This window comes from Ctenocephalides felis, unplaced genomic scaffold (assembly GCF_003426905.1).
Source record: "Ctenocephalides felis isolate EL2017-DRISC unplaced genomic scaffold, ASM342690v1 CF-g0.4_SCAFFOLD_01886, whole genome shotgun sequence".
In the NCBI taxonomy this organism is placed as follows: Eukaryota; Metazoa; Arthropoda; class Insecta; order Siphonaptera; family Pulicidae; genus Ctenocephalides; species Ctenocephalides felis.
The window spans coordinates 172,793,653-172,811,047 of NW_020538040.1; the positions used below are offsets into that span (position 1 = coordinate 172,793,653).

The 17,395-nt window shown below is 31.5% G+C and overlaps 1 protein-coding gene across 1 annotated transcript in view; it reads right to left on the minus strand.

The window, feature by feature from the left end:
- Positions 1-2,982: 2,982 nt before the first annotated feature.
- The window catches only part of LOC113376280 (zinc finger protein squeeze-like), an 82,303-nt gene continuing 67,890 nt past the window's right edge, over positions 2,983-17,395 (minus strand). The window contains exons 5-6 of the mRNA XM_026616186.1: positions 13,126-13,310; positions 2,983-3,195 (exon numbers count right to left, since the gene is read on the minus strand). Coding sequence (XP_026471971.1) covers positions 2,983-3,195; positions 13,126-13,310 — 398 coding nt within the window. The remainder of the gene's footprint in view (positions 3,196-13,125; positions 13,311-17,395) is intronic.

Consider the following 17,395-nt stretch of genomic DNA (forward strand, 5'->3'; position numbering starts at 1 on the left):
TTATTATTATTATTATTATTATTATTATTATTATTATAAAGCGCGAAACTTTTTTGAATCATAATTGGATCGCATGATCAAATATAGTGTCATATCGTCATATATAATTTATATAATTTCAAGATTATCGACCATATCTGGGGGTTTTATTAGTAACATATTTCGAAGATTTTTTCAATAAACTTTATCTGAATTATTCTGAAATAATTGTGTTTGCTTCATTGAAACAAACACACTGTTAAACACCACAAACCGTAAATGAGCGAAATATGTTCAACAAAAATATATAATATTTATTGATAATATAGCAAATTTGTTGTTTTTCGTAAATGTCTAATACATTTTATTATAATGAATATGCCACTATTTTTGACTCAGATACAGTATAATTAGGGTAATTTTTAAACAATTTTTTTTATTAGGGTTCAGCGTGGGAGCTGTTTGGGGCACAGGTCGCATCTGTCTCCGGCCGGCTCTAATAAAAACTTTCATATAACACAGAGAAAAAATCCACAAGTATAATTCAACTAGTTCATAAAAAAGCCATTTTAATAATTCTCTGAACATAGCTCCACCCATAACTAATGCGCCGGAACAAATGAGGGTATGGATTTTTTTCATCTTTTTTTTCTCTATGCTTCTTTTATCCCCCACGAGTTTTTTTATGTGCAAGGACCGCGACGGTGCGGGGTAGTTTTTTCTAAACCCTGTAAAAAAGGCGTTCACTCGCTCAGGGTGTGTATTTTTTCAACGTCCAATAACAAAAAAGAAATATGGTATAGCGTGCATTATTACCTACCCAATGAATTGTAATGTTATTGTTTCATAATTGCGCTTCTTTTCTTTGCGATCACGCAGGAAAACGAACGTATTCATTTTTTGAGTGACGTCGGCAATGTTTTATTTTTTTATGCATGTGATCAAATGTAAATATAAGGGTGCGTGTCAAAATTTGAATGGATTTGCAAGGGTAAACATTAAAAAAAAGCTTTTTTGTATTTTTTTTCTTTCGAAGGGTATAGAAAAAAATGAATGTGATAAACTTACCCATATTAAATAAACATAAAATCGTTTTTTACAATATTAAGTGACGATATGAAATGATAATCTGATATTTAAAGGTTGCCCAGAAAATTACTCGAAAATTAAATTAACTTTAAAAACAAAATCAAAAGATAGAAAAATTGAACAAAAATAGAGTAATTTATCATTCTATAACGCATATATGTTGGGTGGAACATGGTTTAGAGATACGCGGGTAAAAAGGTCCACCATCATTATCTTAAAAACAAGTATAGAATTTTTTAGTGTTACTATATAAAATTTCCTTCTGACCCTTCTTACCCCGCATACGGAGAAAAAAGGACAAATGATAAATTTTAGAAAAATAGAAAAAAAAAACATATTTCTATAATTAGGTGTGAACTGGTTCATTTAGTTTAGGCAGTAATTACTGAAAGTCAAATCGGACCTTTTTGTCTCACCCTACCCTATATATATATATATATATATATATATATATATATATATATAGTTGCACTTGAATGTTATTTCCTATATCAAAAACTTGTAAGAATTTGAATATTGAAGTTCGTAACGTCTGTGTAGGGAGTTATGAGAAAGTTCGACAGTCTACGTTAACGCGCTGAGGGGCAAACGATATCTTATTATTAAAAATATTTCTCGTGTCGCTGTAAACCAAATTCAAAAATATTATAAATACTGATTGAATTGCAATATAATAAAATCAATTATTACCATCTTAAAAATGATAAGATTTACATTACGTTACGTTAAAATATTATTATAAAATAATAATATCTCGTAAAATGAAGTATTATTGTATTAAATAATGGGTAGTACTACCCTAGGGTAGGTCAGTGAGCCGAGTTAAGCACCAACTCGATTCAGGGAAGAATAGTGTGAGAGGTTTTCCATTACCATTTCACATCGCAGTGTTCAGAATGGGCTAATTGAAAACATAATTTTGATCTATATTTTCAAGTGAAAATGGACATGAACGAAATCAGGTTGCCAGAGCCGGGGCATGAACTTGGAAACCCGCCCACACGAGGAAGCGCGGTAAACCGTTACGCCAAGAAAGGAAATGAAATACTATATCATATACCTATTGCATTTATTATACTAAGGTGACCATACGTCCCGGATTGGGCGGGATAGTCCCGGATTTCCACCTTGTGTCCCGCGTTATTTTAAAAGCATGATTTGTACCGGATTTAGATCTTTTGTCCCGGATTGTCCCGGTTTTTCAAAAATTAACAGAAGAATTAACAATAATTATGAAAACAAACGAACAAGTGCTATTTTTTTCAAAATATTTATTAACAAAATAGTATAGAATATTATACAAGGCTCAAAAGCGCGAAAAACATATAAATCCATATAAGATCATAGATGAAAAAGTATGACATATAATCGAATAATAAATCAAAATAATAAGTCCTTACTAAAAGTCCGCAATTATTATAAAAAAAGATTTATATAAAAAAACTGTTATTATATACTTCCCGTCCCGGATTAGCATAACTGAAAACTGCCATCCCGATTTTGACTTATGTTAAAATATGGTCACCTTAATTGTACATATTATAGAATGATTATAATTTGACGAGTTTTCAACTATTTCAACTTCTAAAACTATTTTTTTATTATTTGTATGGTAAAAGGAACGAACATTATTCGAAATCAGAATGCTAACAATAAGTCAAAGGTACGGGTCAGCGACCCTCACGCATTTAGAGGGGCGGTGGTGTTGTGCGTATTCGTATTTAATATCCGGCCGGTACGCGGGTATCTGTTGCGAGTCGCAATCGCAAGAACAGGGATAGCATCTGCGTCCCGATATTTCATAGTTCATCGTGTGCCATCTCGTACTCGACCACGCACAAGTGCGAATGCGATCAACACAAAAGAGCATCATAAGAAGAAAACGAAACGAAAGCATGAAGTCATCCATTCTCGTTACTTCTTTTGTAAATCAAAGCATCGGCCAAGGTCCTGATTTGTGTTATTATATACGTCATCGGTTACTCGTTGATCGGTTTTCTCTTCCGCACAAATCAACCCTTGGGCTCTCATCTCGCGACCGATGATGCAGAGTAGCATCTCGATAGCGGACTCATTGACAGGCTGCTTGCAGCTGCTGTTTTTGCTTGCAAATACATTTACATCGACCTATATGCATGTAGTCATTTTTACGTACTCATAAATACTAAATTATGACACATAAAAAATATACACGTAGTCGAAGTACTCAAAATATGCATAGACTCACAAACCACATTTGAAATGTGCTTACACACCACGTGTGCGTAAGCGACATCTAAAGACAAATTTATTGGACCACAAACTGTGTAAGCCGCCGTGACCATAAATATTGCGACTCACTAATAGTAATAAATTTTACGTAAATAAATTTAGATCAAAAACAATAATTGCACTTTTTAATTATTTTTTTAAACAAAATTTCTAATAAGTCGAATCTTTTGATCTCTGCTCAGTTAATTTCATGTGACAAACCGGCATTGTGTTCACTGTGGAATTGTGCAAAAAATGTAAAAAAATAAGTTATTCGTTTCCTAACATTTCAATTAGAAACCATCAAATCAATCACGTGTATTGTCAAATTTTTTTTCAATTTCAACAGCAGACAATTTTTTTGTTCATCTCTTAATCACCAAACAAAATGTTACATAAAATGAAACCATCCGGTGGTGAAACGGAGTTTGCCCGGTTTGCTAGTTTTTTTTATATAAATATTAATTATTCGGTATTTGTAAATGAATTATAATATTTGGTATTTGTAAGTTCTCTAAATAGTGACATCAATTTGTATCATATATAGTCATCAATAAACATCCTCAAAATTTATATGAATTATAAAGGTTAATTTATTTTTTGATATATACTATAGATAAAAACATAAGCCCAGAAAATTTAAATAATAAATTCGGGTTCTAAGTCAACTATATAAAACAAATATATCGAATAAGAAGTTTATTGCTGATATTGGTACTTGAAATTCAAAAGCGCGTCTTGTTGTTTTCAAGAGAGATCTCTGAATAATTTTATTGAATACATTCTTTGCTATCTTCACAAAAAACGATTTTGCATGCATTATGAGTTGTTGAAATTTAAAGTAGTTTAGAAGATAAAAAAATAATTTGCATTTATTATGAAAAAAAAAGTGAGTAACTACTTCATATAATTGGGGATCTATTGTAAGGGGCAGCTGGTGATAGGGTTATAATAAAGTCGAAACTGTACTCGGCATAACCAGAAATCGATATATCGTATTTCATGATCTAATTTTTTTGTTCCACATTTTAACTTGATTGATATAAATTAAAATGATTGACTTAACAATATTAAATGTACTACCCAAAAATTCCTATTTATCTGGGAAAACAAAAGGAATATATGAAAAAATAACATAAAAAGTCGTATTATGAAGGGGTTAAATGAAAATGAAACAAATGAAAGCTTAAAACAAAAATGAAAATTAAAAGTCGCGTGAGAGATTTCGCCGTCCAGTGGACATTTAATGGAGGGATGGATATCCAATTTATATAGAGATTAATGTTACCCGTGTTCTCTTGAAAGAAAAATTAAATATCACGTAGAGGCGTAGCATTAGTATATAGTCCGGTGCGAAATGCGTATCAAAGTAAACTAAAGCGATGTCTATTTATTATGGCAATTATGCGGAAAGCTTCTTTTTCAAAATCATCAATAACACGACTACACGCCTTAGTTTAATATTATACGTGTTTCATTAAAGAAAAAATTAGAAAATCTCAAAGAGCTTATGCGAAACAAAAACATTTGAGTTTGTTAGTAATTATGGGACTTTTTCGGTTTTTAAAATTATCAATTATTTTACCATTTTAAAAACCTGATTAAATGCGCAAATTAAATTCTTATGAAACTTGCCACCACATTTTATTAAATTTTTCCTGAAAAAGCGCCTCTCAAAGTCGATCCATTTTAAAAAAATTGAATTCATAGCTCAACAAAAAGACTTAATTCTTGATAACTTAGGCCAAATGGCATTTTACTTTTAACATGTAACATTTTTACTTTTTTCACTGGATTTCCGAAACCGCTAGACCTGCCTTCATGAAAATTTGATCAATTCTTCATATGATCAACAAAAGTAAAATGTTATTTGAATTATTAAAATCGGACGCTCCGTTCTCTTAAAAACTGAGTTACCGTTTGTGGCACGTTTTGCCCCGTATCTTCGAAACGGCTAGACATGCTTATGCCAAAAACTGATCAGCACGTCTCCTTATCAACAGCAATCGAATGTTTTTTGAATAATCGAAATCACGGTTGAACCGTGTTCCCAAAATCGTCGACGAAAATTTGTACCCGCACACACACACACACATACATCCATTTCTTCTAAGGTATGCCAAAATGTTCAAAAACCTCTGAAACGTAAAGGTATATAAAAAATTTCATTTTCGATTTTTTTGCGATTACTATAACTTACCCTACGGGAAGTTAAAAATGAACCAGAATAACCAAGAAATGGTCACAGTTTCACCAAAATCTAGGTTACACTTAAAAGCTCATTATTCCCAAACAACGTGGGATAAATTTCTTGTCTAAATTTGTGTTTGTAAATTTTCTGACTAAACTAAACAGTATTCGAAAATGATAAATATTACCAGCCGCTTTGTGAGAGTATATATTTATTCCAATAATTTACCAATTATTATAAAAAGTACGCATAAGAATTGGGCCCATTTTTTAAATTGCCGACGACATTCGCAGTATAAATAATCATCGAGTAAGACGACTACAGACTACACGCAGTTGACTAATTGTCATCCATTACGGCCTCTGTCGTACCCATAACTAATTAGGAGCACGCACGCGATATCGGTCGGCCCGTATCGAAGAATGCCCACACCGCCAGATGTGAAACAATATCCTTTTCTGTTTTTCTGTCTTTTATCTCTTTGCGTTATCCCGATAATCGTGATAATATATGTGTACCTGCCCGAGAATGGATTTATTATTTTTCTTCGTTTTCTGGAACGAATTAAAATAAAATCGCAATTACCGCCGAGACACTGAAATCTATCTTCTCATAATCTTCATAAAAATCTCGTCAGTGTGCCTAGCGTGCGACGATATTGGATGTACAAACATAATGAATATTGGTGTACTTTTGTGAGAAGTAGAAGGGTCTGTAAACAGTACGAGCAGTTTTCATGAAGCTAAATTGTAAGGGTTGTTTTTTATCATTTTTTTTTAGTTTGGTGCATGTGATATAAATATTTACTGAAAAAACATTAATACTTTATTACAGATTTTTTTGTCGAATTTGATAACAATACATACTTTGAAAAAAAGGATAATCGAATTTATGCAAAATTATTTAATTGAATATTTAGGTTTGCTGACGCAGTTCAAATGTAAAATACTTCGGGTTAATGGACAATTTAGTCCACTTGTGATAGTGGACAATTTAGATGTCCATTAGCAAAAATGAGTGTTTTGGTTGATTGTGTAGTTTTGCGTTTGACGTTCGTTTAAAGAAAATCAAAACTAAATATATGCTTTCAATTTCTCCAAAGGCAAAAAAGCATCTTAAGGGGCGCCGCCTAAAAAAGATGATTTTTTGGAATTTATATTAAAAAAATACTTTATCAATCATTTCAAAATTTTAAGAATACATTTACACATATTTTAAGAATACATAGTAAAGTTTTTGAAGAAAAAAATTCTTTTAAGTTATTATCGATCTCCAACGGCACGAAAAAAAAGGCCCTTCACTGCTGCAGTGATTCCGGCCCTCTACGTGGATGAAATTTAAAAAAAAATCTCATTAAACTAGATAATATTGTCTGTAAAATGACCTACGACAAAACAAAAAAAATCAAAAATTAACAAAATGGCGGCGTTTAAAAAAAAGTCGAATTTTACCCAAAATTTTGGTCGTTTTTAGACTGCCAAAATTTGATTTTTGATCCGATCAAAAAATCAATAGTTCTTTTTAGGGAGAACTATATATAGAACATGTAAAAAAAATTGATAGTGATCGGATCATTTGTTTTTGAGTAATCGCTGCAGCAAATTCGGAAAATGCTGTTTCGAGAAAAACGCGTTTGAAGATAAAATAATCGTTACACTATATACTATATATATACTCTTTAAATGGCTGTAACTCAAAAACTATTTAAGATATCGATTTAAAATTTTGATATGTTATTTTTAAAGGTATAACCTATCGAAATATGGAAAATTGAATTTTTTTTAAGTTTCACACTAGTTGTGCCCCTTAAGCTCAAAAAAGTTATGAGCTGTTTATGGCGACAAAGCTTTAAAAAACGGCAGTATCAAAATTGGTTTGCCAAATTTCGTTCTGGTAATTTTTCACTCAAAAATGATAAATTGTCTATTTTTACTCTTACCATCTAACTGAATAATCAATTCTAATGTCTACACTGACCAAATAATGAAACTAAACAAATCAAAACAGAGATTTTTTCCATTATTGACATCATATATCACTAGGCCACTAGGCAAAAATTATTGGATATTTTTTGAAATGCTTTGTCATATTCACCATACAGTCTTGACCGTCTGATTAATTTTGTTTCGATCTTAACAATACTTTTCGAATGGTAAACAATTCAACGTTCATGGTGGTGTCAAATTGCACGTGATTCAGTTTCTTGCTAATAGAAACCAGGAGTTGTATGAAAGTGGGATAATGGTGTAGCTTGAAAGATGACAAAAAGTAATTGATCAAAGTGAACAGTACATTACAGAATAAAGTTATTTACTTCCATGAAAAATTGTATTTGATTTTTTATCAAAAAGTCTGGAAGATTACTGTATATGTAAATATATTAGGCCTAGTGAAGTCTACGAATCGAATGGATTTATATTAGAATATTTGGTGAATGAGACTGTAGCATTGAAATGCGGGAGGGTCCGCGTTCAACGGCGGGGACTATATGTTTTAAGTGCATTGGAATGAGTTGAGAACAGTCGAACACTATGCTGGAATAGAAGCAATAGCCGAGGCCGCTCGTTCGAACATGCAAATCGTTAGACAACGATATAAAACACGATGCGTGCCCTTAATGTCCGATGGACACGCGTTCTCATGGAGAAAAATATAAGAGAGCGCGCACAACGGTAATGCGTTGCAATTAATATTGAACATCGCGATGTATAATTATCTTTTATGCGTCTATTTGTGCGCACCTAATGTTATCTGTTCCAACTATAGTTATTCCGCAATTAGTGCTATTCTTCCTCAGTACGTTCTAAAAATTCTTTCAGTCAGTGAAACCTTACAAGAAAATTATATATGTGTGAACAAATATAGTTTACTTTTCATAAAGTTGCTCCTAAAATAAATTCATAAATGTTGCTTTTTAAATTAATTCATTAGCCAATTCTCGGATAAAACAAAGATGCTATGATAATGCTATGTATTAGGTCTATCTTCACATGAGTTGGTAGTAACAAACTGTAAAAAAGCTATTTATTTGCTGTGCGGTCAGGCGTTTTACACACAAAACCCAACCTAAAAAACGCACAAACAAATAACAATTTCATCATAAGTGTAACTTTCTTATGTCTCTTTGATAACACATACGCGAAGTTAGGTTTTATGTGTAAAACTAAACGCACAGCAACTACATTGCTTTTTAACTGTTTGTTACTACAAACTCATACCCGTAAGATAGCATTACTATAACATTACTATTTAAACCGAAAATTTTATCCTTCAATGTTGCCTTGATTTTTTGTGATACTAACTTTTTGTGCGCTGTCCTGATAATACTGATACTAATGTTATGAGCTATGGTGGATATTTTAAAAGCTATTGTGGTAAAAGCTGATATGTAACATTTGAATAACAAACTTGTGATATAAACTCAAACAGTTCATTATACAGGTCACCACTTCTTTAACAACCCCCTACCCACTGCGCCTAATATTAAAATAATTTTCGACTATTTATTGTATCATATTTTTATTTTGAATATTGAAGTGTCGGAACGCAGTTCCATTAGTTTAGGAGCAAAACATCTGTGGTGGACGATAACAATTGGATTCCGTATGAGTTTGATAAAAATCTAAATAAAACTTGTTCACAAAGATACAATCACGCGTGTGCGTTTATACTATTTTAGCTTTCCGGAGCAAGAGTTTTTTTGGACAAAAAACAAAAGATATTTAATCTGCCAATCTAAATGATTTTTTTTATGTTTTGCTTCAAACATTTTTCATTTATTTTCTTTACAGATTATATTCTAATAATGGGATTAAAAGTGTAAACGCAATAATAATTACAGTAAAAAAATCATTTTCTGCAAAGTGTGTTTGATACACAACAATTTTCACTGCAGACACGCCTCAGTCTGCGCAATCTGTTTTGATTACGTGTACTCCCTCGCTGCTATGAAAAATAATGCAAAAGGTTCCTGATCATATTAGATGATTTAAAACCCTTTCTTTTCTCATCTAGGGACTCGCGACTCACTTAGCGAGTTGATTCTTTGCATTGTTAGAACAAGAGTCATTACAGAACGCGATCGACTGTAACAACAACGGCTAATGACGCAATTCACGATCATCACGGTAAAAGGCTCCTGAATAAGAAATGAATTACTTTTAGTCTAGATATTAATATAAAAATATGCGGTTATACAGCAGTAGAAGTTCGCAGAATGTTTTAAGTTGTCCAGGGTAACAAAAACTAGACTTTACGGCACTAAACTTACTTTGTTACGGGTGATGGTATATGTCGTAAAATCGATTAAGTATTCTTTTACATACATATTTTTCGCATACTACACTTCTACTCGTTATTAATTATCCGATTATATATGTATTGTGATTTACCAAAATAAATTTACCAAATAAATTTTTACGTTGCAAAACCAATTTTACAAACAATGAACAACATAAGTAAAGGATATCCAAAGAATTCCAGATTAAAAAAGGTCTGCGTATTCTTATTTGTGATTATGAATAATTGCGGACAACAGGTGTGAATTCTTTCGCGAATGATGGGTTTTAATCCTTTCATAATTGCCGCAGTCGTAACCCCAATCCTCGATTCTGAAAGCCATACACCACCCCGCCCTTTCACGGCGGAACTTCGCTTTTTTAATTTATTAAAAGTGTGACGAGATCTCGTACGGATTCGCGCCTTCGAATATCAAATAAAGACACGCTCCGATGAGGACACGGATGAGACAATCCCAGGATCTTGACATGATCCAGTTCGATGAGATATCCAGCGTAGCGCGTTGACAGGCTACGACACCCTTATAGGAGATAGATAGCCGCGCGGTAAGTTACGGCTTAGCAACATTTGTATAGTAATCGTTTTAGTACGACGACGATAGAGAAATACGTCCTAGTCACGTGGAACTATTACCAGAGGTAAATGAAAAAGACATCGGCAAAGATAAAAATTATGTAGAATGAAAATCATTACACAAATAACAAATTCACTTCAAATAATACTTACTAATTAATAATCACTCAAGTTTCTAATAATGAAAAATAAGTCGGGTTTTCCTTCCTGACGATATAAATCCAGAACGTATGAACTGATTTCGACAATTTTGCGTTCGTTGGAAAGGTCTCGGACTCCGTGAGGTTTATAGCAAAAAATTTGAGAATGATTTCAACAGAAAAGCGGAAATTACTTTTTCTTTTTTCACATACAGCGTCATCTCTGATACTTAGCATGTACTACAAACTAATATTTTTTGTTTGAGTGCTACTCATTTGTTTGACAGATACTCATTGTCCTCTGCTCAGTTAATTTCGTGTGACAAACCGGCATTGTGTTCACTATCAAATTGTGTAAAAAAAGTAAAAAAATAAGTTATTCGTCTCCTAACATTTCAATTGGAAACCATCAAATCAATCACGTGTATTGCAAATTTTTATTCAATTTCAACAACAGGCAATTTTTTTTCTTCATCTTTTAATCACCAAACAAAATGTTACATAAAATGATACCATCTGGTGGTGAAACGGAGTTCGCCCGGTTTGCTAGTTTTGTATGAAAATATTGAAACAGCAAAGCTTTTAAATTAACCAAGTGGATTTAAGAGAACCCTTGGTCCTGAAGCATGAAATTTATGTGAATTTTATTATTTTAATATGCGAAGACCGAACAATATTTTTACTATATTTTTTACAAGTTATTTATTGAAGTTTTCAGAATATTAAATAAAAACTAAAATTATAAACCAGTCATATAATTTTAATTCTGAAAAGGGATGAAGTAGGGGGTCCTGAACATACACATGATGTTAGCCCTTCAAATGATCCGAAGAAAAATAAAATTATTAATTTAGGATAATGTCGCAGATGTATAATCTACGGGCAAGTTAACAAAAATGTTATTTTCACAAAATAACAATTAAAAAGTTTTTTAACTTTTTGGATATTCTCTAATTTTTAAAAAATAGTAATAATCGGAATTTCGGAATGTACGTAGTTCAGACTAAAGACATGTCTATAAAAAAGATTTTGTAAAAATTTCACTTCTAACCCTTAACTTCTTATTATGAATAAATTAGTCTCACTATTGTGCTAATATTCTCTATGCTTTATTTATAAACTGTAGTTATTTTTAAGACAACACTAATTTTATAATTTCAAATTTTATTGAATTAACACTGTTTTATTATATGCACCTAAAATTATAAACAAAAAATGTGGATCAAAGTTAAAAAAAAGTTTCGATCTACTATGAAATTGGGTCTTCAACGCGTGATCATCATGCCTTTTGTTTGTAGCTATCACAACGATACCATAAATCTTACGCTGTAATAAAAAATAATCCGAGAATGAATAAAAATATCACTTGCTACCCCTTTCGCGTCGTTAGCCCTTTTTATATTCTCTTGTCATAATGTCTCGTATGAATTGTTCAACTTTAATGATTATTTCTTAGTGTTTGGTTTTGAAGACACACTCGAGAAAACTAAAAATTTTTTATTACTATTATAGCACAAATATTAATAGAAAGAATACAACGATGCATTAAATTAAAGGCAGTACGGTAATCATGTATAATTTTCGCAAATAAGGTTTACGAATTAGGTATAATAATATCCACTTAAAGAATTATAAATAGGCTCATACTATTATTAGTATGTAAAAGCACCTATTTTTACATCTACAATACATGCATGTATTCACAAATATAATATATATACTTCTACAGACATATATTCACAAAAGCGCATAATGAAAATAAATATAATGAAATAAAAAGTATGATATTAGTTCAGGTTCAGTTTTTAGTTAAATGTTTTGATTTTCGACTTTTAGACTTGCTCTTTGAAAAATAATATTTCATAAAAATTAAACATAAATACATCGTGAATGAAAAAAATATTTTTAACAAAAAATAAGTAAATAAAAAAAAACTAGAGCAGTCTAATAGCCATTCGTTAATGTTTCATTAGAATTTTACTATTGGATGAACAACGGTCTTGAGAATTCAAGTATAGGTTTCTATAAGTTGCATAATTATGAAAATCAAAACATTAATAAGGGGCCGTTCAAGTATTACGTAAGCACTATAGGGGGACGGGGGGGTTATTGATTTGCTTATTTTGGGTTGACATGGGGGGCAGGGGAGTCTGGATGATGATTACGTCATAGATAGTATTTTTATCTTTTTTACCGAATGGCAACCTTACATTGTCTTTGCCAGTACCAAGAATTTAAAATAAGTTTGTTATGTGCGTAAGATTATAATAATTTTGTTACTCTATGTTGAATACCATATCAGTAAAATCTACATTCTGAACCTATTTTCTTATTTTCAAAATTATAATTATAACCTAATAATTACAATATTTGAAAAAACAATACATTAATTGCAAAATATTTACGTAAGCATGGAGGTAGGGGGTAAGAGCTTTGCTTACTTTTGCTGATAAGGGGGATGGGAGGGGGGGCTAAATAATTGTAATAAATCTGCTTACGTAATACTTGAACGATTCCTAAGTAGTAGTCACCGAAGAAATGAAAAAATAATAAAAACTAAAAAAAATGAAAATAAAAAAAACTCGCAATACATACATGACTGACCTTCGATGTGTGCGTCCGTAGACTGGACTCCGTCGCAAATCCTTTGCCGCAAATGTTGCAATGGAACGGTCGGTTCTTCGCCCGCTCGACTTGCGCGTCGTGATTCCGCAGATGCTGCTGCAAATTCGACAGTTGAATGAAGGCTCGTCCACAGTCCGGCAAGTGGCACTTGTACGGGCGCTCACCTGCAAGAACGGTAGCGATGTCGCCTGCGTGAGAAACGGAAGCCGGGATATCCGATTCAGACAGTGCGCCGTGAATGATAAATTTCACGGACCGCGTCTCATCACTCGCAATGGGTTTTCTTAACAGATACGGTATTTGCATATGTGGGAGGCACGGGGAGGACCGGTGGTATAACTGTTTTTTTGGTCGGTGTGTTATTACTATTTTCTTTATGGTGTTCTTTTTGCTAATGTTTCTTTTTCAATTTGCAGTTATAAAGTAGGAAATGTTTGGAGAAAATGGTATCGTGTTAATGATACATATATACTTAATTATATTATATGCAAAATTAATTATTTTTGCTCATCTTCGATTCATTGACAGTATTGTAATTAACCCCTTATCTTAAAATGACGAGCAGAGCCCGCGTGCGTTTGCTAGGCCAAAAGTGAATATTACGGGCATAGCCCGTGTACGATATTCGGGCCAGAAGCAAATATTACGCATTTCGGGCATGGCCCGGTATGGTGAACGTAAGTATTGTAAAATATTTATTTATACGAAACTATAAAACACAAAATTATTTTTATTTTTGTGATAAACCGTACACTATGAAGGAAAATTGTTACAACGCCGCGCCAGCTTGAACAATTTTGGGCCGACATTTTTGAATCTAAATTGTAAGTTAAGGGGTTAAACAGGCAGTTCATAAATAAGTCGTTTGCTCTTCTTTGGGACATCAGCACATGAAGGCATGAGTCCAAAGAAAACAAGTCATACATCGTAACCACCCTTGAGGAAAAGAGATCTTTGCTATAAATGCGAGGCTTTTATTTTTTACCGGTGGATCTTTCTCCCTGTTTTTAGAAGTAGTTAGAGTAAAGGCTAAAAGTCAAACACGTTTTACAGTGTTAATTTTCTGCTTGCGAAATAGTACTATGTCATTTTGTCCATCGTATAAGCTTGTCATTTTGTCCGAAAGTGATCAAAAATAAATAAATATTGCAAATAAATAATTCAAAATCACTTCTATTGGCATAAGTCAATTGATTTTAATATATATAGTTACAAGCAACAATAAATAAGTCCCAAAAAAAATGTGAAAACTACCCTCAAAATAAACTTTTATGCTGCAATAAAATTGTTCGAAATCACCAGTACTGGCATAAGTTATTTGATTTTAATATACATAATTACAAATGATAATAAATAAGTTTCCAAAAAATATGTGAAAACTACCCTCAAAATAAACTTTTGAAGGCGCGATACAATTTTACTACGGCAAGACAGTAACAATGACGCTCAACATCTGACATGATTATGATTATTGCTTTCTTAACGTTACACAGTCGAAAAAACGTTGATAAAATAGCAAATTTTTAAGTAAGGCCTCTATGTCATTTTGTCCATATATACCATTATGTCCGTATTTCCCCTATGTTATAAAGTATTATATTATTTTATTTATTGTGTTAGGTAGTAGTACAAGCATTATAAAATTTAGTTATTTAAACGTTTATATTTAAAATCAATGTGTATTAATTATGGTAATATATATATATATATATATATATATATATATGCGTGCGTACAAACCCTTAACCCATTATTGTATCATACAAGTTTGTTTTGACAGTAACATTTCTTGAAAGTACTATTGATTTCTTAAAGCTCATGCCTTTGACTGCCAAATTTAATGTACCTAAGTTTTAATTTAATTATATGTAAACCGCTTTAATAGTCGTGATTGAAAATGATAAATATCCTTATGAATATAACGAGGTTTTTGAGAATGAAATTAATTTTGCGTATTTTTAAATTCATAAAAGTTGTAAAATAAAAATAAAATAAAACTTACCGGAAATAACTATTAAATCCTATTTCTGATTATGAATTTTACGGTATTATGCATTTATTTATTCATACCGAATTTAAAGTATGATGAGTAAACTGCAGCTTTTTGAAAAAAAATATATAAGAAACCATTTAAAAATAACAAATGAGCTAGGCGTTGAACAAACCTGTCCATAATTAGTTTAATTGTTAAATCAATTATCTACTTAAATAATACAGTCGACAATAAATTGTATTCAAAATGCAGATTGTCATTCAAGTCATTAATGTTCGACAGAATTTTTTTTCCAACGTTTTTCATTGTAGTTAAATCACATTGATATTATTACAATATAAACCATTGTCCCCTTCGTTTTCTAGTCGTTGGGAAACACCGAAAAAACTTTATTTGATTTCGATGGCACTTCTAATAAAATAAAGAAACGAATTTCATTGTCGGCGAACACAACGGCTCGAACTAAGAATCTAACAAGAATTTTTTTTATTAAAAAAGCGAATAATTAAAAAGTTTACGTACAACTTAATGACAGTTATTTGCCGAATTAAATTCAGCAAATGATTCGGTAGGATGAGTTATAAAATATTAACAATTCTTGTCGATTAAGATATTAAGTTATGCAATCACAGGGGTTATTTGATATAGAGAAAAAAAACTTTATAACCAGCGCAACAGATGTTCTCACCCTTTCTTTTTAGTATTTATAAAAAATAACCTTTATTGTGTATGCACAATTACTGAATCAACCGCCCTCTATTCAAACCAAATTCAAATGTATTTTTTATTACATGAAGGTGTTAGCAGCTAAGCATATGTTAACAACTTATATGTTGAATAAAATAATGAATTAAATAATGGACCATGAATATGTATATATTAACTAGTATTAGGTTACCAATATATTCATTTAAAAAAAATCAAGGTGTATGTACCTAGTTGTTAATAACTATCACGTTTTTGTTTTTTCAAACAACTGGATTGATAATAAATAATAAAAATAAAAAAATGAGCATCATCCGTTAAAAAATATCAGCACAATCAACTTTAATTTTGAATATTTTATGCACGGTCTGCCAACTTAAAATCTCATATATCGCTCGATCTCATGCGATAGCGATGCGATGAGGGATGTTCGCATATTTTGATATAATTACTTAATATAGCAAAATATCAGGAAAAATATACATGACGATGTAATAAATAATACATTTTATGTATGGACGTATTCAAATAATAAATTTCAGGTAAACAATACAGTAAAATTGAACGTTTGCTTTTGTATAAAAAACTTTAAGTATACGGCGACCACCTGTCATCTATACACGGTTAGAAAGCAATTCATAACCCTTTACCTTAACTTTGCTTCGATAAATATGTCCAGGGTACACGAACAAATTTAATAATGCAAGTTCAAGAGATATAAGTCGCAGACGCGATAAACGCTATTAATCAATTGTTCACACTTGTTAGATACATCGCTAAATGCTGCGTTATTGATCATTGTCAACTCTGAAATAAATTATGCATGGATTTGCAGTAGTACTCTGTATGAATAATAATGTTGATTAACTTTACCGCCAGGTGATGTGATTAAACTACTTTTAATAAAGGTAATAAAACATAATAGTTTATTGTTATATCAACACGAATACTAAAATATTTGAGTTTTTTCCTAACTAACGTCCCGTAGGGTAAATTATAGTAATCGCAAAAAAATGGAAATGAACATTTTTGCATACCTTTACGTTTCAAAGATTTTTGACATTTTGGCATACCTTAGAAAAAAAATGATTTTTCGTATGTAGTATGTATGTATGTATGTTTGGATACAATTTTTTGTCCACAATTTTGGGATTTGAATGATTCAAAAAACATTCGATTCATATTGATAGTCGAGCCATTTCAAAGATACGGGCCAAAAAATGCAAAAAATGGCAATACACTTTTTGAGAGAATGGAGTGTCCGATTTGAATGATTCAAAAAACATTTTACTTGTATTAACGGAATGAAGAATTAATTAAATTTTTGAGAAGACAGTAATTTTAGAAATCCCCAAAAAAACATTTAAAAAGTACAAATTTTGTTTACATTTCTGTGAAATCCATATCAAGACTTATATTGCTTGATCGCTAGGCTGCTTCGCGGCGCTTACGCGTTTTGATATTACCGATTTGAATTATTCAAAAAACATTCGATTTATATTGATGATTAGTTTTTAGCAAAAACTGGTACAGCTAATTCAAAGATACGGG